The sequence below is a fragment of the Didymella exigua genome (genome assembly GCF_010094145.1).
Source record: "Didymella exigua CBS 183.55 unplaced genomic scaffold M421scaffold_8, whole genome shotgun sequence".
In the NCBI taxonomy this organism is placed as follows: Eukaryota; Fungi; Ascomycota; class Dothideomycetes; order Pleosporales; family Didymellaceae; genus Didymella; species Didymella exigua.
Genome location: NW_022984782.1, coordinates 861,890 through 881,793, shown reverse-complemented (window position 1 = coordinate 881,793; position 19,904 = coordinate 861,890). Strand labels below are relative to the sequence as shown.

The 19,904-nt window shown below is 52.8% G+C and overlaps 11 protein-coding genes across 11 annotated transcripts; 7 read left to right on the top strand and 4 right to left on the bottom strand.

Moving 5' to 3' along the window:
• Positions 1 to 596: 596 nt before the first annotated feature.
• Positions 597 to 899, top strand: M421DRAFT_3598 (uncharacterized protein; the record flags this gene model as incomplete). Its single annotated transcript, XM_033589657.1, has 2 exons — positions 597 to 646; positions 698 to 899. 2 exons carry the CDS (start codon positions 597 to 599, stop codon positions 897 to 899), a joined length of 252 nt encoding a protein of 83 aa, XP_033450802.1.
• Positions 900 to 1,228: 329 nt separating this feature from the next.
• M421DRAFT_58697 (uncharacterized protein) lies at positions 1,229 to 2,817 on the bottom strand (the record flags this gene model as incomplete). The annotated part of the gene is made up of 2 exons (XM_033595625.1): positions 1,229 to 2,166; positions 2,217 to 2,817. 2 exons carry the CDS (start codon positions 2,815 to 2,817, stop codon positions 1,229 to 1,231), a joined length of 1,539 nt encoding a protein of 512 aa, XP_033450801.1.
• A 273-nt stretch (positions 2,818 to 3,090) lies between these two features.
• M421DRAFT_418852 (uncharacterized protein) lies at positions 3,091 to 6,587 on the top strand. The gene is made up of 2 exons (XM_033591920.1): positions 3,091 to 4,644; positions 4,691 to 6,587. Exons 1-2 carry the CDS (start codon positions 3,328 to 3,330, stop codon positions 6,323 to 6,325), a joined length of 2,952 nt encoding a protein of 983 aa, XP_033450800.1. The 5' UTR covers positions 3,091 to 3,327; the 3' UTR covers positions 6,326 to 6,587.
• On the top strand, positions 6,437 to 6,936 carry M421DRAFT_376617 (uncharacterized protein). The gene has a single exon (XM_033589811.1). The coding sequence runs from the start codon at positions 6,548 to 6,550 to the stop codon at positions 6,812 to 6,814; it is 267 nt and encodes an 88-aa protein (XP_033450799.1). The 5' UTR covers positions 6,437 to 6,547; the 3' UTR covers positions 6,815 to 6,936.
• Positions 6,937 to 7,605: 669 nt separating this feature from the next.
• M421DRAFT_376596 (uncharacterized protein) lies at positions 7,606 to 8,892 on the top strand. Its single transcript, XM_033589809.1, has 4 exons — positions 7,606 to 8,137; positions 8,258 to 8,538; positions 8,607 to 8,810; positions 8,878 to 8,892. Exons 1-3 carry the CDS (start codon positions 7,740 to 7,742, stop codon positions 8,609 to 8,611), a joined length of 684 nt encoding a protein of 227 aa, XP_033450798.1. The 5' UTR covers positions 7,606 to 7,739; the 3' UTR covers positions 8,612 to 8,810; positions 8,878 to 8,892.
• M421DRAFT_418850 (uncharacterized protein) lies at positions 8,607 to 9,439 on the top strand. Its single transcript, XM_033591919.1, has one exon. The coding sequence runs from the start codon at positions 8,761 to 8,763 to the stop codon at positions 8,965 to 8,967; it is 207 nt and encodes a 68-aa protein (XP_033450797.1). The 5' UTR covers positions 8,607 to 8,760; the 3' UTR covers positions 8,968 to 9,439.
• Positions 9,251 to 10,179, top strand: M421DRAFT_376615 (uncharacterized protein). The gene is made up of 2 exons (XM_033589810.1): positions 9,251 to 9,403; positions 9,457 to 10,179. Exon 2 carries the CDS (start codon positions 9,586 to 9,588, stop codon positions 10,123 to 10,125), a length of 540 nt encoding a protein of 179 aa, XP_033450796.1. The 5' UTR covers positions 9,251 to 9,403; positions 9,457 to 9,585; the 3' UTR covers positions 10,126 to 10,179.
• Positions 10,180 to 10,882: 703 nt separating this feature from the next.
• M421DRAFT_418849 (NmrA family transcriptional regulator) lies at positions 10,883 to 12,367 on the bottom strand. The gene is made up of 3 exons (XM_033591918.1): positions 11,956 to 12,367; positions 11,497 to 11,908; positions 10,883 to 11,441 (listed from the first exon to the last, which is right to left on the bottom strand). Exons 1-3 carry the CDS (start codon positions 12,127 to 12,129, stop codon positions 11,119 to 11,121), a joined length of 909 nt encoding a protein of 302 aa, XP_033450795.1. The 5' UTR covers positions 12,130 to 12,367; the 3' UTR covers positions 10,883 to 11,118.
• A 674-nt stretch (positions 12,368 to 13,041) lies between these two features.
• M421DRAFT_99834 (NAD(P)-binding protein) lies at positions 13,042 to 14,324 on the bottom strand (the record flags this gene model as incomplete). The annotated part of the gene is made up of 4 exons (XM_033598809.1): positions 13,042 to 13,412; positions 13,466 to 13,667; positions 13,697 to 13,908; positions 14,231 to 14,324. The coding sequence occupies 4 exons, from the start codon at positions 14,322 to 14,324 to the stop codon at positions 13,042 to 13,044; spliced, it is 879 nt and encodes a 292-aa protein (XP_033450794.1).
• M421DRAFT_418848 (uncharacterized protein) lies at positions 14,018 to 17,174 on the bottom strand. Its single transcript, XM_033591917.1, has 5 exons — positions 16,367 to 17,174; positions 16,220 to 16,319; positions 16,127 to 16,170; positions 15,043 to 16,081; positions 14,018 to 14,990 (listed from the first exon to the last, which is right to left on the bottom strand). Exons 1-5 carry the CDS (start codon positions 16,777 to 16,779, stop codon positions 14,499 to 14,501), a joined length of 2,088 nt encoding a protein of 695 aa, XP_033450793.1. The 5' UTR covers positions 16,780 to 17,174; the 3' UTR covers positions 14,018 to 14,498.
• Positions 17,175 to 17,332: 158 nt separating this feature from the next.
• On the top strand, positions 17,333 to 19,744 carry M421DRAFT_418847 (amidohydrolase 3). The gene is made up of 5 exons (XM_033591916.1): positions 17,333 to 18,062; positions 18,122 to 18,182; positions 18,233 to 18,634; positions 18,687 to 18,841; positions 18,893 to 19,744. Exons 1-5 carry the CDS (start codon positions 17,550 to 17,552, stop codon positions 19,526 to 19,528), a joined length of 1,767 nt encoding a protein of 588 aa, XP_033450792.1. The 5' UTR covers positions 17,333 to 17,549; the 3' UTR covers positions 19,529 to 19,744.
• The last annotated feature ends 160 nt before the right edge of the window (positions 19,745 to 19,904 follow it).

Below are 19,904 nucleotides of genomic sequence, written 5' to 3'. Positions count from 1 at the left end.
ACGAACGGCTCCATAGCCCTGTGAAGATCCCCAACCATGCGCATCTTCAATCTCCAAGATTCAGGAACAGCACGCTCGCAACCGGACAAGTGACCGGCTATTCTCCAGGGTAAATGGCAAGCGACGTGATCATCGTTGTTTTCCCCCAGGCTCATTACGTAGGGCAAGTAGCCTAGCCGCAATACACGGTGCCGAGAGAGGACTCCTCCGTCCTCGGTTTGGATGGCAGGAAACGTCAAGGAAGCATTTCAATTAGGCTCGAGCACATGGTGGAAATCAATAGCGTCTGCCGGAAATGTTCCGCCAGGTATTTCGAGGTGAACATGAAGTGATTTGTGTATTTTTCATGCCCGTTTTCCTGAGGCGACAGACAGGGTTCCAACAAGCGGCCTTGGTAGTGGACCTGCGGAGCGGAGGTTTGCACGGCCAGGTTGAAATGGCTAAAGTGGAGCACCCCGCGTTGCGCTAAAGTGCCGCCAAGCCCGAAACTTTCGGTCCACGGGCGTGCCGAACATTTTCCAGAAGGCTGCAGACGCGACGTGCACGCTGCCCAGTATCACCTCCACATAAACGCAGCCGACACCGATTGTCACGAGATGGCGCAAGGCGCAGTCAAGAAGTCCAAGCCCGCTGCGGCGTCCAGGAAGTGCGTTCAGGCTGTACACAGCTTTGATTTCCATGCTGACCATCGACACAGGCCTTCGAAGACCGGTCCCAGGCCCGGACAAAAGGTCATCAAGCCCAAGAAAGCGAGTCTGATCCAGCAGAACAAGATCAAGAAGAAGAGCGCCGCCGGCCTCGTTGGCACGACCGAGAAGTTCCTCGCCGAGAAAGCTGGCCATCTGGAGATACTAAGGGGTGGAAAGAAGGACAAGAAGGAGGGCGCGAAAGCGAAGTGACAAGTGAACATTGATCGCACATTGCTCAGTCGAAAAGTTTGGTTTGCACTGGGAGAGCGTACGTCTAGCGCTGTGATAGGCCATCGTCAAAGCCTCTGCACGCCGCCACAGATCTGGCCGCGAACAAAAGCGACGAGGGCCTTGGACGGCCGATACAACCGGGTATCGACATGGCCTTAGAGAGAGAGCCGCAGCTAGCTCCACAGTGTAACAACGTTGGGGGACGATTTGCTGGAGCCAAGACTCCTGTGGAACGCGTCGACTGAAGAGTCCGCTGAGATTCGTGTATCATGTCGTATGTTGGAGAATGCAATGGAAAATCATGTCCCTCAAATGATGCCAGCTCGTGCTGCCTCACCAGCGCCATCCTCGAGGTTCGCTTCTCGTGCCTTGCCCTTACCAAGGCCACCTTCGCCAACGCCCATACGGCGTGCAACATAGCGTTGCGCGACGATACCAACGCTAAGACTGATTGTTTCTTCCATCCACTCAGATACCCACTCACGGGGATCAACGCCACCGCTCTCGATGATCTCCTGGATTTCATGTGGCAGTTGCTGCTCTTCGCCAGCAGCTTCTGTGTTGGCCGGCGCATCAAGCCACTCTGCCCACTTTTCAGGGAAAGCCTGGCTGATTGTTTTAAAGGTAATGCCATGAATCGGGTCGTGCAGATAAACAGCGAAGACAATCAACTCTTCGTCTTCCTTCTGCTCCTGAGCGTCTCGTTCCTTTGTATCGGCTGCTGTTGATGTGCCAAAGAGTTCTGTGGGTGTTGAGTAGCTAATAGCTTGGATCGCGATGAATATGTCGCTGCTCCGCACGGGGTTGCTTTCGCTGAGAGCTTCGGTAGCTTGCTTCGCAGCTGCCTCGACGCCTCCTCTAGCAGCAAAGAATTCGTCAGCATATGATTCGGCGCTCACTCTTGTAAGCTTTGTGCCCTCCACAAGCCCTTTGACTGTGCTCAGATCTCGCTTCTCAGCGTGGCGCCACCATGGTCCGTCATTCCAACCCCCACCGCCGCCCCTGTAGCCGTCCAGCGACTGGCGTAGTGTGGACTCGGAGCCGCGCTGGATGACCAGCAGATCACCGCCTTCGACTTGGGCCATGACCGTAGAGAAGGTCTGGTAAATGATGGGATCGAGCGAAGGGTAACCGATGAGGTCATGTGTAATGTGGATCTGGAGTCGTTCATGCTGTGCGATAGGTGGGGCAAGGGTGTGCAGAATGTTGGTGAAGGTTGGCAGTGCGTGCTTGCTCAGCTCGCCTCCTGCAATCTGTCAGCCTACTCGACCGTGACTACTGGGAACACTGACGCACCCATGCCACGAAGGTCACCGACTCTGCCTCGCACTTGTTCGGCCCATTTCTGTGCTTCCTGGTTCTTCTGGAGCTCCTGGTAAGCAGCTTCTGCTTGCTTCTTGGCCGCGTTTGCAGCTTCGGTCGCCGTGTTCAGGATGCCGCCCCATCCTCCGCCCCACCAGGAGCCGCCCGACGCTGCCGGTGCCTCCGCCTTCGGTGCCGGCGCTGCTGTGGCTGGCTCTTCCTGAGGGGGCGCAATGCTCTGGTGAAATGACAGTGTGCTCTCTCCCGACTTCCTTGGTGGTGCTGCACGATCCTCACTGGTTCGTGCTGAGCCTGTAGAAGAAGGTGTCGCGATATCAGCACCTCTTCTGTTGCTCGAGGCCACTGAGGATGAGGACAGCTTGGGCGTGTTCGGACGACTTGTTGGACGCAGGCCTTCAGGCCGTTGGAACTTGCCAAGGTCCTCGAGCTCTTCCAAACCCTTCAGCGCATCGTCCTCCTGTGGCAGCTTCTGGCGAGCAGCTTTGGATCCCTTCTTCTGCAGAGGAGCCGCAGGTGCCTCCGCACCGAGCAATTCGAGCTCCGCAAGCTCCTCCTCGACCGTCTTTGGCGGCATTGTGGGTCACGAAAAGTCAGAAAACAGCAACGCGGTGAAGGCAAACAGTATTTCAACAATGGTGAAGGCGAAAGCGATGTGTGGTCACTGATAGCTGTGACAACACGATCTCATTCCACGTTCGCGCTGTTGTTGGGAGCTCCCGTCCGGCGAGATGCCTGCCACACTAGCGCGTGGCTGCCATTGGTGAGAAAGGCCTTGGCAGCCGCTGAACTGGAAGAAGCAGCCACGACCGCCTCAGACAAAGATCATCACACATCACGTCCCTTACTGCTTGCCTTGGACCATTTTTCCTACTTTAATCTGTGTATCGACCAACTGCCAGGATTTTCGCAGCCCTACTGCTGTTGCACGGAGTTTGGTTCATCTTCAAGTCCTGCAGGTTTTCCGCCTCCCTGACAGGCTTGGATCTGCACTACGCCTCCTCGGGAGTGTACATGCAGACCTCGATTCCAACCATCATACGAGCGCAGCACTTGCGTGCTCGATCGTCACCAGACATTGAGCCCAATGCCACCACCACGGACTTCACTCGCTCGCTCCTCACAACGGCGCAATTCTGTGCAAGATGATACGCCTACGAGGACCCGTTCTAGTAGGGGCGTACCCACTGCAACAAAATCGGAGACTACAGAAGTAGTTGCACCAAAGCAAAGTCCACACAAGCTGAGTCCTAATATCACAAGAAAGACCACTCGCTCCGTATCAAACATTTCAAGCCAACCGTCTTTCACCGATACGGCTCCTGAGGTTTATGCTTCATACGAGAAACCATATTTCCTGGTGTTTGGCTTGTCGCGCGAATTCTTCGACGGCCTTAAGAAGTATCATGGCAAACTACCAAAGGAGCGCAAAAATCTTGAAAGTCCTGTACAGGAATCGCTATCATCAGATGAGGAATCTGAGTCGGAAGAAGAGGAAAGTGCAGAAGGGAGCGAAGAGTCTGCTGACGCGGCACCCATCGTGTCGCACTCTACGCCTAGAGGACGTGGTCGCGGAGGGCGCGGCGGGCGCGGCGGTCGAGGACGAGGCGGCCGTGGCAGGGGACGAGGTGGACGTGGTCGTGGAGGGTTGGTTCGAACAATCTCACCTACTCGATCACGTCCTTCGCGATCCGCAGCACCCAGGTATTCACTCACCGAAGAAGATGATGGTCTGTCAAATCAGACGACGCCAAACGGCGAAGTCTTGGCATCACCACTACCTGAAGAGGATGACCAAACGACAGACGCGTCCGAACCGGCTAACGGCCTGCACTTAGACGTCGACGTCGACAGCGATCTTGAGGCTGGATCTATCGGGAATGCTCATCTCGAATCGATGACTCCAGCTGGTTCACCCCCCTCTACAACGACGCCTCAAGGTTCACCTCCAAATGGTCTACTCAACGCTATACTTGAGGGAACGTATACTCCATCCCTGGTCGCCGAACCCGAACCCAAGATGTCGAAGAATGCGACGAAGGCTAAGATTCCGAAGATTTCGTTGACCACCAATTCCGCCTCTCAAACGCCTCGTGAATCCGCCTCAACACCCGCACAAGCACTGAAACCACTCGACCCCGAGGACGATATTCTGACAGTAGAAGACCTGCCTGGTCCTTGGCTTGAGGATTTTGAACCAGAACCTTTCGATGGCTGCGAAGACATGGCCGACTATCTTCTGCAGCGGAAGTATCAAGCCATGTCGGATGTGAATCAGATCATCGCGGCTCTTAACAAGTTCCCCACAGCTCAACGGAGTACCGACAATTTGTATGCCTTGGCCGAGAACGCTCAATACATTCTCAAGTGCTGGCAGGACGAGTATCTTGAGCTGGATGCCAGAGTAAGTTGTACATTGAAAATTCTAAAGTGGAGCTAATGCTTGTAAGACCGCGCCCCATATGCATCCCCCGAAGAAGGCCTGCACTAGTGGGCGTACACCAGTGGCTTCGCAGTTGTTCGAGGATACCAAGGAAGCAGATCTCTACGGCTACACTTTTGATGCAAAGAAGCCACTCGGCTGCCAGGACCCATGGGCACAACGTCCTGGTGCTGAAAAGAGCAGCGGTAGAGAGCTTCGAACACGTCGTGCGCGTGACATGTTAGACTCCGCAGCTGCAAGCGAGGAGGACGAAGAGGACATTGAAGGCCGCTCATCGAGGCGGCAGCGAAAGCCGCCTCGCAAGTTTGATGGTACTGATGTAGTCACAGGCGCTACAACACCAAAGAAGCACAACGGATGGGGCGGCGCTCGCAAGAAAGGCGTCAGCAGATTTGCCGCGCAGGCTTCTGAAACTCCTGAGCCAGACAGTAGACCTGCGAAGCGAGCTAGAACTGCGGCAGCTTCTGCGCTTCATCAGCGTCTTGTGCATGAGAGTGTGCGTGAAGGTTCAGTAGCTACGACGTCTGGCGACGAGGACTCATCAACGATGGACCTTGAAGAGTACGCAGACACGAGCGCGAAACGTGGACGGCCACCGGGGAGCAAGAACACAGGGCGCCGCAGTGACTTCGGTGTCAAGAAGGGACCACGAAAGAAGGCTAGTGGTATTGGTACACCAGTGCCATCAGCACATGGTCCTAATGCTCCTCCACTAGCACTGCAGTCATTGAGCGCAGGTCAAGGTCAGTTCTCCATTGATCCACAGCCTTTTTCAGATGTACACCCCTTGCCAGCACCGAACTCTGCTGAGACGGTCTTCCAAGCTATACCGCAACCTGCTGCCGCACAAGACGGCACCCTCGTCCACCCAAGCGAATCGAGTACGCCGGACGCATATATGCTCACCGCTCCATTGAGCCAATATACCAACAATCGAGCTGAAGACTCTGCTCCGCCATTGGGATCACGACGAAAACCGCGAGTCAAGAGCGAGAAGCGCAGTCAGTCGATGACCATCTGGTGGGCCGAACGGAAGGCTCGCAAGAAAGAGCAGGATGAAAAAGAGGGGAAGCCTCCAAAGCCACCGAGTTCAAGATCGAACTCTTCCAGTGGTCGGCGAGGTGGCCGGGCAGCTGCAGGGCCGAGCACAACTGCAACACCCGTATCCACCCCTCCACAGGCGCAACGACCCTCGCCCGTGCATCCGCAGGATCATCACTATCAGCCAGAAGCCTACACCATGCATGGGCCGTTGCCACCGCTGACAGCTCCATCTCCTCACCTGACATACGCTTCGGCACCCTTGCATCACCCTATGCTATTACAGTACTCACCGCTTGCCGCAATCCCATCTGGAAGCTTCCCGGGATATTCAGGCCCACCATTACTGCACTCACATCTTGGTCCTCGAGCACTCGCTCCCGCTCCCCAACAATTACCTGCATACCCGAGTCCCTACGGACCGCAAAGCCCTGCCGGCCCGCGTCCAAGGAGCAGCGGCCGCAATGGGCCACCACCTTTAGCGCCTGCACCGACGCAGCATTATAGCCCGTACGCACCGATGAGCATGGGCAGAGAGATGCCATTCAAGGTAATGGTTCCGGGGCCACCACCTCATGACGACAGGAGAGGTAGCCGTTAGGAGCAGCTACCGAAGAAGCTACAGGAGCGAGAAGTAATTGTCATCGATGATTAGCGTTTTATTACTACGTTACTAGCATAGAAACTATGCGTGGGGCGTTCACACTGTCGTGCGATGGTACACTGCAGGGGTTTGGTAAATTTCCTTTGGATGTATGATAGTATCACCGAACAAGGTTCAGTCATCTGATCGATCAAGTTCTGCTCGTTCGTCAGAAGTGCTATGTTCTCGCTGCCTCCACCCTTCGCTCACATAAATCACCAACATTACGCATGCTTATGGCTCATCTTGCATGCTATAGCTGACATAATTTCGCAACCACTGAGAGTAAGAGTGAGACGCTACGCCGACCAACTCAGACCCCTAATTCACCGGTCGAATCGCAATCGTCGCATTTCGACGTTACTAACACTTGGCCACTGGGCGATCTCGTGTCCTCATCCCGTCGATATTATCTTCTTGCGAAGAATGACACGTCCATGGCATTGATGACTGTTGCCTGAAGTGACACTGCAGCCTTGTATATCAAAGTTGCCGAAAAGAGATCGCGCGACCAGCCCTATCGATCTAAATGCAGACATCGTGCACGTCATATGTGTGAAGCAACACACACCTTCACAAGGATAGGATTTCGGAAGCAAGTAAAACAGGCTGTAACATCATGTGACTGTGCCTGAATGGAGTCTGCCTCGCCTTTCGCAAAACAAGCCGGGTCAGAAACAAGGCGGACAAGGGTGTAAGCGAAGGAAAGATCGAGCGGGTCCCAAACGGCGCACCTTATCCGCGCAGTCCGAGCCATCATCCTAGACACAACCCCAAAGACACGGCACAAGTCCACCTGACAGCCGTGATGTATTGTCTTACCCCTGTCAAGTCCGCTATTGTGGCAACACGAGTTGCTATGAGCCCAGCGACCAAGGCGTGCTGCTGCGAGCCACCCGACGAATGACAGCGAAGCCTCATCGCACCACACAGCCTCGCTGCGAACTATGCTATCGCCAAACCATCGGCCAAAAGAGCTTACCGCACCTTCTCCGTCAACGGCTCGCCTGATGAGTCCGCCCTCCCCAAGCGCGACCTACTGTTCTCTCTTCGCGACTCAGTGCCAATTATGGCTCAAGTTGTCCTTCCGGCCCCCGGCTTGAGACAAGCCTCTTTCCACACCTGGGAACACCCGAAATGGCAACTAAGACATCACAAAGATATCAATTCTGTCTCACCCATGACCAAAGGTTAGGCCTTCCGCGATCTTGACAAGCCTCAAGCGTGACTTGTGGAGACGATAACGCACCGGTGAAAGAGTCACGGCCCGCGATGATGAGAAGAAGGATCTTAGGGCTACGACACTTTGAAGAGATGGCTATCGCGGGAACGAACGAGCAATGCTGTGCATGGCAGCCTGAACTGGGTCAGGATGAGGACAAATACTGTTGCATCAGCAGTTGCATATAAGAGTCTAGTCCATCCTGAAAGGACAGGCATCACAGTACTGGAGTCTGAAGCTTTGCCCCCTTCATCATCTCCAAAACCATTATCTCGCCTGCGACCTGCGACGGCAGCAAGTTCGAGCCAGCATATAACTCTTCGAGCAGAGGTTGCTTCGATGTCGTCCATCTTCATCCTCATCAGGACCATATTGCAGATCTTCGGAATCGCACCGCATTTGTTCTTATCAATCATCAGTCACTATCAGAGCTCCAAGTCAACCGCAAGGCTGTCGCTGCAAAGAATGTCGAAGCGCCTTCAGGGTAGTCGCAACTCGAGTCAGAATGTAGACAGGGAGCCTGACCCAGAACCACCAGCAGCACCTCCGTAAGTTCATTTCCATCCTGAGAGTCGAATCAGTGCTCGTGCAGAGCACTATTCTAGCGATGTTATTTCGAGGCTTCATAGCCCCACTCGGAGTAGTGTCCGCTAATGATTGGCCAATAGTAGGATTTTCATTTTGTCCCAAAATAGCAACCCGAGTGGATCTCAGCCTCAGGAACAGGACCCTGGTCCGCCACACTTTCCCACGTCATTTCCGCGGTACGCGTCGCCATGCTTCAATGATAATTTTACCCCTAACAAAATTCCAGATGTCCCTCTGCGACGTCGACACAGCAAGTCTCAGAAGACGTTCCGTTTACAGCGCCTCAGCTCAAGCCGAAGCCTGAGCCTGAACCGCATCCAGCACCACCGTGAGTATTCGCTCGTGTGCGACGCTACGAAGAGCACGCAACACTCCCTCATCCAACACCAACCATCTACAACTTGGCTATACGATCCTGACCCCCTCCAGCGTGATCATCCTCTCTTGCAACAGTCGCGTAGCGTCCCATTCTCCACCAGCTTCCTCACCTCTCTCGTCGTATCCACGCCCACGGGCCCCCAACAGCCCCGTAGACCAAGTCTTCCACGCTACCGACTTCGACTCCGCACACAAACGCTTCACAATGGGGTCAAAGGCCAGCAAGCTCTCGCCGAAGAACGGCAAGCTGCAGTCGTCGCAGGAGAAGAAGGACAAAGAGGAGATGAAGGAGCCGACGAATTACTACACACATAGGAGTAAGAGTATGAGGAGGAAGGCGGGCAAGGAGTCTTCTGGGGATGGTGCTGGGGGTGTTAGTATGGGTTCTGGTGGTGCTGGTGGTGCGATATAAGAAGTGGCAGGCTGAGGGATTTCACATCTTAGCATCAACATGGTCTGGCGTTGTCAACGGCATTTAATTGGGCGATACTCGCTGCTTTTACTGCATCTAGCACGGCTATTACATCACGAACTGTCGCTTTCTCACGGGCATGTATATATCAACACGCTCAGGTAAAGTTATTCGCAAAACTCACCCTTCAATTCAGCGTTGCCAACGGGACGTATACGGCTACGGTGAGGAGGCAAGAAAGAAGGTACGTGTCAAACAGGACACTCGGTTTTCAAGACACTGCGGCATGTGTGGCGAGGCAGGGTACAACGCGCGAACGGGTAAGGATGATGCGCAAGGTACTCTAGAGTAGATCGATATACTGTAGCGCACAGTAGGACTTGTTTCTGTACTGTGGTGTTGCAAAGTAGCTATGGTGTTCGTGAGTCTTGGTTAAGTAGGTAGGTACCTACCGGTATACTTTAAAATATACACTAAATCTTAGCGTAGTAATGCCGTACTACGCCTTAATCTACAGCTACTTCCTGTACGGCTACAGCTTAATATAAGTACCGCTGCTTACTGTTGCTTACTGCAGTACACCGTAGCCGTAGATTTCAGTACTACGTCCAGTTGGCAATGCTGCCTCAATTTGCACACGCCTGCGTTGGTGACAGCTCCAAGACGATAAGACTGAGTAAAGTCGGCTTGAAGAAGAGACTGGAACGAATGTGCCAGGCTAAAAATGTACTTTTGCTCCTCTCTTTCCAGATCTTAAGACGGGAAGGTGCTGCCCAACCACTAGTCGCACTACCGGCAACGCCGTGGACCCTGCAGATCATCTCCTCGGTGGGAAATGGCATGAAAGCTCCATGCCGCAGCTCTCTCAAGCTCTCAAGAGACACGATCTCTGTCAGGGACGGGCTCTTAAGAACACTGGACCGTCATAACTTTACGAAAACATTCCACTCCCTGATTCCCTCCGACATCGACCCACGCTCCGTCACGCTCCCCGACCCTTTCATCGTCATGGTCACGGGCGCAGGGAAGGGCCTTGGGTACACATCAGCCTCGCCTTCGTGCGCGCAGGATGCAGCGGGATCGCAGTATCATCCCGAACAAGCGCCGATCTCGACGCACTGGAATCCGAGATCTGCACAATTGCACGCAAGAGAATGAAGAAAGTCGGGGTGCTGAAGGTGGTGTGTGATGTACATAATGAAGCCGCGATTGACAATCTAGATAAAGAAGTAAGTGCAAGGTGGGGAAGGGTCGACATCGTGATCGCAAACGCGGGCGTGGTTTCCTCCTACATCCTTGCTCCACCGAGTTCAAAATCTAATCTTCCCCAAGGCCTCGTTCAAGATACCGACTGGGCGCGTGTCATGAATACCAATCTCAACGGTGTGTGTCGCGTGTCCCAGGCCTTCCTGCCCCTTCTTACCGAGACTAAGGATGGACCCCAAACGATCATTTCGAGCTGCAGTATGGCGGCGCATTCGGTCGTGAGTGAGCTTACGCCTGTTACGTATAATCTAAGTAAGATGGGCGTTATGCGGTTGATGGAATGCATTTGCAACGACCACGGTAAAGATGGTGTGCAAGCGTAAATGTTCGATGCTGAAATGGAGAAGCGTACTGATTGCGATGGGTTTGCACTTCACCCTGGTGCGGTTGTCACGCCGCAGACGAAGAACCATGCTGGTGATGACTGGGAGGGGATGTTGGTGGATGATGAGGGTCTTGCGGGGGCGTTCTGTGTGTGGTTGAGTAAGGAGAAGAGGGAGTGGCTCAGTGGGCGATTCCTGAGTTGTAATTGGGACGTGGGAGAGTTGGACGGTATGAAAGACAAGATCGTGAAGGGCGATCTACTGAAGTATCGGATGGTAGTATGACAACAACGACTCCGGCTTTAAGATGATCCCTACATGTGATAGCGCAGGATGCGTAGCGGATGTTGCCTGTTGAAGGTGGAGAGGAGAGCTGAAGGCCCTTGGATTAAATTCTGACTCCTACAGGAAAGCCATGTACCGGTGGCGTGGATCCCCAAAATGGGAAGACGCATGAGTTATTCACTGTGGATAAGCACTTTGGAGAATTACAAGTGTTTGACCGATGTTGAGACTTTGCTACTGTGAAGTCGTCGGCGTCATTCTGTTCAAGCAAGGCCCCTCAAAAAGCACCACTCTTCTTGATAAACTCCTCCCAGCTTACAAGCTTATCGTCCACGATATCATGACTTTCCTTGAGCTCGGCGCCGTTGTAGTATCCCGGCTCGTCAATAAACTGGTGGTTCTCAAGCATCTCCTCAGCAATGAAACCTGGCAGGAAGCCCTTGTACTGTTCGGCTGTGATCTGCGCAAAGTGAGTCTTCTTTCCAGTAGCCGCTTCTAGGCTTGAACGGATCTGCTCGGGTGTGTAGTAGTTCTCAGCACCAAGAATGTGCTTGTTGAGGGTTTCGTCACGGTTCTTGAGTATTCCATTGACAAATTTACCTGTAGAGAAGTGGTCAGCGGAAAGCATTGGCCGAACAGCCTTGACATAACTTACCAGTATCTTCAGCGATGTCTATCAGAGGAAATTTCGCGTCCTTGCTGACTGGGAATGCGAAAGACAGCGAACCATCTTCGCCCTTCTGCACTGACTGAGTGAAATTGCTCATGAAGTACCCAGGCAGGAAGAATGAAGCGGGGACACCAATCTTCTTGATGTAATCCTCAATGTCTGACTTCGCCTCGAAGTGAGGAACGTGAGATAGACGGCCGTTTGTGATCTTGCCAACGTGCAATAAAGACGAGAAGATCAGATGCTGAACACCAAGTTCCTTGGAGGCATCTGCGACATTCTTGCCTTGGTCGAACTCGACCTCATATTTGGCGCTCTCCCAGTAGTTGGTGACAAGGAAGACCGTGTCAGACCCTTGGAGAGCCTTTGTCACGGAGGCTTTGTCGCTCAAATCAGCCTACACATTGTCAGTTCAGATCATCTTGACTATACACGAGTACGAACGCTCTTCATTTCTACACCTTGCTTAGCCAAAGCCTGGGCGCCAGGCTTAGAAGTGTCGCGAGTGATACCGCGGATTTTGAAGGTCTTGGAGAGTGTCGAATCAGCGAGGATGTGCTTGATGACCGAGCCTCCTTGGTTGCCAGTGGCGCCAAAAACAGTGATGAGCTTAGACATGACGAAAGCTTCTGCTGGTAATGCTGAAAATAACAAGGAGGATGGTTGATGAGTCTGTGAATGAGGTTTGGTGAGAAGCTGTGATGTTTGACGCTCTCATGGAGGGGACTCCTCGTGGAGCTTTATATGCCATCGCGGGTACAATGCTTCTTGTGTTGCTGACAACGCCGGGTGGGAGCCCCGAAAGTTACTGATGCATCGTGTTTGGCGATGCCCCAAGAGCCCTGGGCATTGCGAGGTGTGAATTTCGTCACTTTTTTTCTTCAGCTGCACGAACTTGCTCCTCAGCTGCTGTTTTAGGCTTAGCTTAGTGCTACCTAGTTAGCTCATCGCTGACAAACGTGCCAAAGGGTTCACCGAGTTCCCGCTCGCGCTCGGTCTGATTGTGCTATGTCAGCGTCGCGAAGTCCCTAGAATCTTTCGGAGCATTGCAGTCGAGCCAGTCAATCTTGTTTGTTCACTGTTGAATCAGCGATTTTGAGAGTCACGTCAACGTCGCGAAATGTTGCGGGCGCGTCACGTATGGCGCATCAACACAACACGACCCCGCCTCCTGCCTCCGTCTGCAGTACTCCAGAAGGCTGACTGCGTCAGCCTGTCAGACGCGCTTCATCACTTCGAAAGTGCAATTGTCGAATGAAAGATGTTGCCAAACCTCAAGCCGCTAGGTATTGTAGATTTATGAAGCGCCCCAAATGGAAAGTCCAAGACCGCAGGGCAATTGCCTAACTTCCTCTTGCGCTCGCAACTTGAGGGGCTTTTGGACCACAGTACATGCATCCTCTCGTGTGTCTGAGCGACTCTAAGGCTTGGGTTCGTAGTGACATGATGAAACTTTCGACGCAAGATGTTGATAGGTACCTCAGTCTCAGCGGCGCGTTGGGATTGATCGTGCACAGCATGTAGAGGAAGTCAACTCAAACTCCCACTTGCCTCCTTCACCTCCTCCAAAGCCTTCAATCTGCTCTCGAAGTGCTCCTTGATCAGATCGAAAGCATTCATACTTAACGGCAAATGCAACGGCACCTTCTCACCCTTACTCGCAGTCTCATACAATACCGTCGCAACATCCTCCGGCTTCATACCAGCGCCCGGCTTTAAACCAGCATCGACGTACCTTTCCAATATCCTCGCCGGCATCTTTGAATCTGCGTACGCCGGATGCTGCGCAGTAAAGTTTTTGCTGTGTTCCTCAAAATTCGTCTCGACGGCTGAAGGTTCGACAATGCAGAACGAGACTCCCCACTCCTGTCTAACTTCCTTCGTAACAGACTCAGTCCAGCCTTCGACAGCGTGTTTAGATGCATGGTAGAATGCGTGACCAGGGAAGGCGCACACACCAGCAACGAAGAGATGTTTATGATCAATCCGCCTCTGCTGCCGTGGCGCATATGCAGGAGCACAGCAGTCGTGGTTCGCACTGTGCCGAAGAAGTTGGTCTCCATAACGTCGTGCCATTCGGCTTCGTTTGCGGACTCGGTGTCACCTGAGAGCGCGTAGCCTGCGTTGTTAATGAACACGTCTATGGTGCCAAATTGCTTAATGAGGTCTCGCTGGCATAGCTGACAGCAATGGGAGATGTTACGTCGAGCGTGATCTTCAGGATGTTGGCAGTGTTGTCCGGAAGGCAGGAGATATCGCTGGGATTCCTGGCTGTCGCGACGAGGCGATGATAGGGCTTGCTGCCAATATGCTGTGCGAGTGCTTTGCCTATATCATCTGGGCAGCCGGTAATGAACCATGTAGCACCTCCGGGAAGGTAAAAGGGCTTTGCGTTGGCTGCGAAAATTTTGTCCTTTGTTTCAATAGATGCGAGTAAGTCCAATCTATGGGGTTATGGTAGCCCTGTGTTGGCAGTAAGGTGTCTATTGCATATTTTCTGACCTACGGCTGCTTGGGTGAATGAATTACCTCATTCGGAGGGTCATCGCTGTTAATGAGGCCAGTGCGTGGTTGGTAAACCGTACAGATAGTGGTGGTAAGAAACCGCCCTCCCAACTTGCGCAAAAGAGCTGGAGGGCTGCTCAATGAAGCTGGTCGAAGCTTGTTATTGGAGTATCAAATTGTGTGTGGCCTGACAAGTAACGTTATTAGTGCTGACTCACTTCCTGTGTGGGTGCGGCACCGCGCAAATAAAGACAGATACGGGCTTGATAATACTGTGATGCACTTCTGACGTTGGATAGATCTGGCATGTTTTGATTATCCGACCTCGCAGGCACAAAACATGTGAGCTATATCGCTGCCACGCTGTTGTAGCTCCAAACAGCATGGTCGTCTATGATACGGCCGTGGAAAGTCGTTGAAGTCGTCGTAATACTGTCGTAACATCGTGTATCTTCCATCGTACAGTTGTCCTTCGTAGCTCGTTATGATTCCTGGATGTTAATGATCGTGTCTTTTGTAGTTCTCCTGCTGCTGCTTCTCGTGTCGCTCTCGACCTCAGTCAAAGTGCCCATTCTCGTCAACCCACTCTGCCTTCCCTCTCCCATGCGCGCCACCATAGCCTGGATGTGCGGATGGCTAGGTGGCGGTCTGTGTAGGCTTTTTCTTGGAACAGACTCCCTGTCTCTTATCCTCATACGCATGCCTTCTTCTGTAGACATACTCCGATTCTTCCTCGTCGCCCCAGCATACTCTGTCTCTGTTTCTTCTTCAGCTTTCGGCTTTGGGCGTAGCCATCGCCACAACTGTCGAGTCTTCGTTGCCCAGACGTGGTAGCCATATTTTGTGGACAAGAAGCCAATGACGCTAAAGAAAGGGACACAGATTGCGACAAGTGTGATGGCAAACGGCCAGTATGGTGCGGGTTCGGCGGGCATATTGGTCATGCCAAAAATGGACGTGACGAAGGTGAGAGGCTGCGGTACAGTTAGGTTCATGACTATAACGTTCCAAGAGACATTGACTTACCATGAAGAACAAGTTGACAATTGTCAGCACCTTGATGTTGTAACCTTGGTGTACCGTCACATCTGCCAACTCAACTGACTTTCTGGACTCTTGGATGCTGGTGCCAGAGAAAAGCTGCTCTTGTAAGGTCTCGATCTCGTGGCGCCTCTCATTGTTCTCGCGCTGCAGAATCCGCAGCTCTTTCATCTCGCGTTCGAATTGTAATCTTAAGATGCGAAGTCGACGCTTCCAATGATCGTTTCGTGGTGATTCCTCGTATAGCGGCCAAAGTGTTTTGCTTTCTCCGTCCCAGACGTCATCAGTGAATGTATCCTCAAATGCATCGATCATCGCTTTGATGCTGTCATTCACGTTCCCCAGCGCTTGATGCGCATAGAAGTAACGACGCGTCCATGTGAAGTGCTTATCTTCGAAAAGGCGCTTCCTACGCGCTTCCTCATCGAACAGGAAGCCAAGAGGTGGGGTAACGAGCTCCGTGATTTGTCTGTAAATTTCGTCGTAGCGCTTCCTTGCGTCTCGATACTCGGTGAGTAGGGCGTGGAGGAAGGCTTCAGGGCCATTCAGGTATCGATGGCCATTCTCGAAAGTGTATGGGTTTCCGTTGATAGGGGCTGACTTCCAGTCTGGGAAGCACTCGAGTTGGAGGACCTGATATGGTGACCACATATCAGATACAAAGCCGTAATTCGTCTTTGAGCGCCTCGCTCTGTTTCGAATTCTTCGAGGTTTCTCGTCAAACAAAGCCAATGCAACAACAGCGCCACAGCGACTCAAGGGTATGTGGCTGTCGGATGAACTGGTTACTCTATCGGCTCTCTGCCACTGCATCGGTTTACAGTCGTCTCCGATGATGGTATAGTACTCGAATGTAAAGAAGAAGGTTCGGCGGTGGCGTGGATCTTCCTGAAATGCACGGAACATATGAGCCGAAGATGCTTCTGTGCGCACGAGATGCCCAAAGAGCTCGTCCATATCAAAGGTGTTATGCAATGTCAAATGCAGTGCCCCAAACAAGATGGGTGAGGGCTCTCTTGCAACGCTACCAGACGTTAGCTGAGACGTTGTTCAAGACTATGATGCTTACGTGATACGACCTGAAGTCGGCTTTTCGCTGTTCCTCCCAATGTCCTATGATTGTGAGCCAATGTGATGTAGCCTTTAAGGCAATCCAACATACTCTGATCGAATGCCATATCTCTGTCGCCTTGGACATGGTGTTATCCGCCGAGGTGACCTCCACAAGTTCTGGAACGCCATCTGGTCCAACATTGTAGACCCTGGCAAGAAGTCAATACACGCAATCGGATGAGGCAACAGCACGTACTGGAAGTGCGAGTAATGAGAGCGATCGTCGGCAGGTCCTGGTCCAAGATGGAATAGGTGCGGCTGCTTGCTCAGTTTTGCAGGGTCGGACACTAGACTTGCTAGGATATCTCTGCCATGTTCGTCCCAATTGTGGGTCTTCAGGTGTTCGCGGAGATGTTCATGGTCGAAGAACTGGGGTGGCAGTTTAGACTGGACAAAGAACTCGTCCTCATCGTCGCTACTGTCGTCAGAGAGCGTGGATGTGTCGGCGAAGACGGCATCTCCTCGCTGAGTAGCGTTCCGACGTAGCCGTGGAACGTCCGAGGGTCCAAAGCTCCCGTTTGAAGCGGTTAAGCTTTTCAGTAGTGTATCGTGTGAGTGCTGAAGTGTCTCTAGCTGCTTGCGAAGCTCATCAAGCTCCCGTGTAGCCATATGCTATTGCGATACCCTCTTCCGTTGAGCGCGACTCGAGTTGAAAGGCTGCAACAACAGCAGAAATTGAGGTTGAACCTTTAGAATCTGACCCGACCCGCCCGCTTAGCTCCGCAGATTGCCCAGTCTCACTATGGATGGAATTCTAGCTCCCCGTCCAATACCCATTGACAGCCAAGGCTGATTGTGGGGCAATCAGTGAAGGCTGGGGGGCAGCAAGCAGCGTTCCGCGCGCCGGTGAGTGAAGCTCGTTCATCAGGCTCACCGCTATTTCCGATTGGACATGCATATGACGTGGTGTTCTAAGGCTGCGGCAGCTGGCAGTGGCTTTGATCGTCAACAAATGATCCATGGAGCTCGGAGAACCTCGAAGGAATATAATTCGTCTATGAAATGTTGTGCAAGCAATAACGTGGCTTGCAGTACAAGATGCAGGGGATATATCATGCAGACCAACCGAAGCGAGGCTGACGGCTCACGTGATACCGCTAGCGCTGGGCCACGCCTCGTGAACCATGCGGAAAGAGCACGGTGTTATCACAACATCCCAAAAGGCATGCATTCACACGATTGTTGTGCTTTGCATTTCTGGAATGCGTCGCAAAGAGATGGAGCGCCGCGGGGCGGCTCGACGATGACTGGGAAGTGTACTAGTATTCGTCGGCACCTGATTGGCTCATTGCGGGTGTGCCACTGATAGGCGATATCGAAATTCCCCGGAATTCACCACACCGACATCTCAATTGCATCTCTGTGGTGCCCGACCCATCATGCCAGCACACACAATCCTGTTTTGGGTGACATTACCCATCCTCCTGGGCGTGGTCCTTCATCAAATTGGTTTCCAGGCTTTGCTGCCAGCTTCAATACACGGATACACTGGACTCAAGGCACTCCGTAGTCTCTTCGAGGAAACGCATTGCTACGCTTCCGTCAAGACACTTGCGACTAGCTCACCCAACGCCGAATGCTTTAGCGTTTCAAACGGAAGATTTTCAAGGGTTTTCAAGGATGACCTCATCAAACAAGACTCATCCTTCGATGCTGTTAAGGAAGCACGCGCTGGACACGTCTATCCAGGCCTGTGGGATGGACACGGCCATCTGATCCAATACGGCGAACTTCTCAATTCCATCAATCTCTTCGGGTCTAGGTCCATGGCTGAAGTGCAAGATCGCCTCGTGCAGTACAAGGCGGCTCATCTGGACGAAGGCACGAGCCAGCATTGGATTAGAGGTGTTGGCTGGGATCAGGCACACTTCGATGGTGCCTGGCCAATTACGGTGAGTAACACCTAGCTCTACTTTAGTCCATATCCATCATGTTGTTGACGTCGCAAAAGTCAGATCTCGAAATCGGTGAAGCTTTCAAAGATCAGTATGTCATGCTCGACCGTGTTGATGGTACGTCATTCATAGGGATAAGCCATATGGATTGAGTTTGACAGTCTCAGTACATTGCATCTGGGTCTCGGACAAGGTCCTCGAGCTTCTACCCTCACCACTACCAGAGGTGCCAGCTGGAGGAGAAATTGTGGCGAAGGGTGTCTTCTGCGACAACGCGATGGAGATGGTCCTGGAGCACTATCCCAAACCCGGGAAGGATCGCAAATCCAAGTTCGTCAAAGATGCTATGGTGGAGCTCAACAAGCTAGGTATTGTTGGAATGCACGATGCTGGCGTTGTTCCACGTGATTTGAAGCTGTACGAGGAGCTCTCGCACGACGCAGATTGGACTGTGAGGGTCAATGCAATGATTGAATGTGATGCTCGAAACACGTTCTGTCCGAGCGATGTGAAGAAGGTCAGCACAGCGAACGGCAACTTCCACGTCCGAAGCGTCAAGCTGTTTGGTGGTAGGTACTTCTCGAGCCTCTTACTTCATGAAGAAAAGCTGACATGATCCAGATGGCGCGCTCGGTAGCTGGGGCAGTGCCATGATTGACCCTTACAGCGACAAAGAGACTTCGACGGGCTCTCTGCTGGTTAACGCAACTTTACTTTCCTCCCTGACTCAGAACTGGGCAGCTGAAGGATATCAAGTCAATATCCATGCAATCGGTGTATGTCTAGCCCCCTGCATTGATCCTGACGATCAAAACTGATGGGTCCAGGATCTTGCGAACCGACTTGCCATCGACGCGTTCGAGATCACTCTTAAGCTGCAATGCCCTGACATCACAAAGCTCAAGCAGTGTCAGCAAGAAAAGTTCCGCTTCCGCATCGAGCACGCACAGATCATTCACCCAGACGACCAGCGCCGCATGTTCGAACTCGGCATCGTTCCTTCCATCCAACCCACTCACGCCACCTCGGATATGGGATACGCGGAGTCCAGACTCGGTAAGCAACGAACGGCAGACGAAGCCTACAGGATGCGTTCGATCCTGCCTCTCGGCCCGATCCTCGGTAGCGACTTCCCAGTCGAGCCGGCAAGCATTTTCGAAGGCATATATGCAGCTACTACACGCCGTAGCCCACGAACAGGTCTCGATCCAAGCGGTGCCAAGACTGGCTGGTATCCTGAGGAGACTCTCACCGTAGAGGATGCTTTGAAAGGGTTTACGATTAACCCCGCGTTCGGTGCGTTCTTAGACGGTCAAGCGGGTGTCATACAAGAGGGTGCGTGGGCAGATTGGGTTGTACTCGATCAGCCACTAGAGGGTTTGGATCTTGACGATCTTCGTAAGGTCAATGTGCGCGAGACGTGGGTAGGCGGTAAGTTGGTCTACAGACGGCCTGATCATTGAAAACACCGACTTAACCCCTCATGCGAGGCTTTCAGAACAAGCGTAACAACGCGACGCGCTGCAGGTGCTTGTCGTAACACTGACGGCCAAGAGGAAGAGAGTTACTAGAGTCGAGGTTGGGTACACTAGGGCACACCCGGCCCCACGGGACCCTGACATTGTGTCAGACCCTTCACCCTAAGGCGTTTGAATACACTCTCACCACCTTCCTGATTGCTTGCTTTTTTCTTTAGTTCCCGCTTGTCGAAGATTTGCGTGATAGACGTGGGGGTCCATCATGGTGCTCACTGAGACTTCAACCAACCAGATTGCTTGGATTACCCTTTGTACTGCCCGTCATTGTACACTGCGCCGCAAGGGTTTACCCGCATTAGCA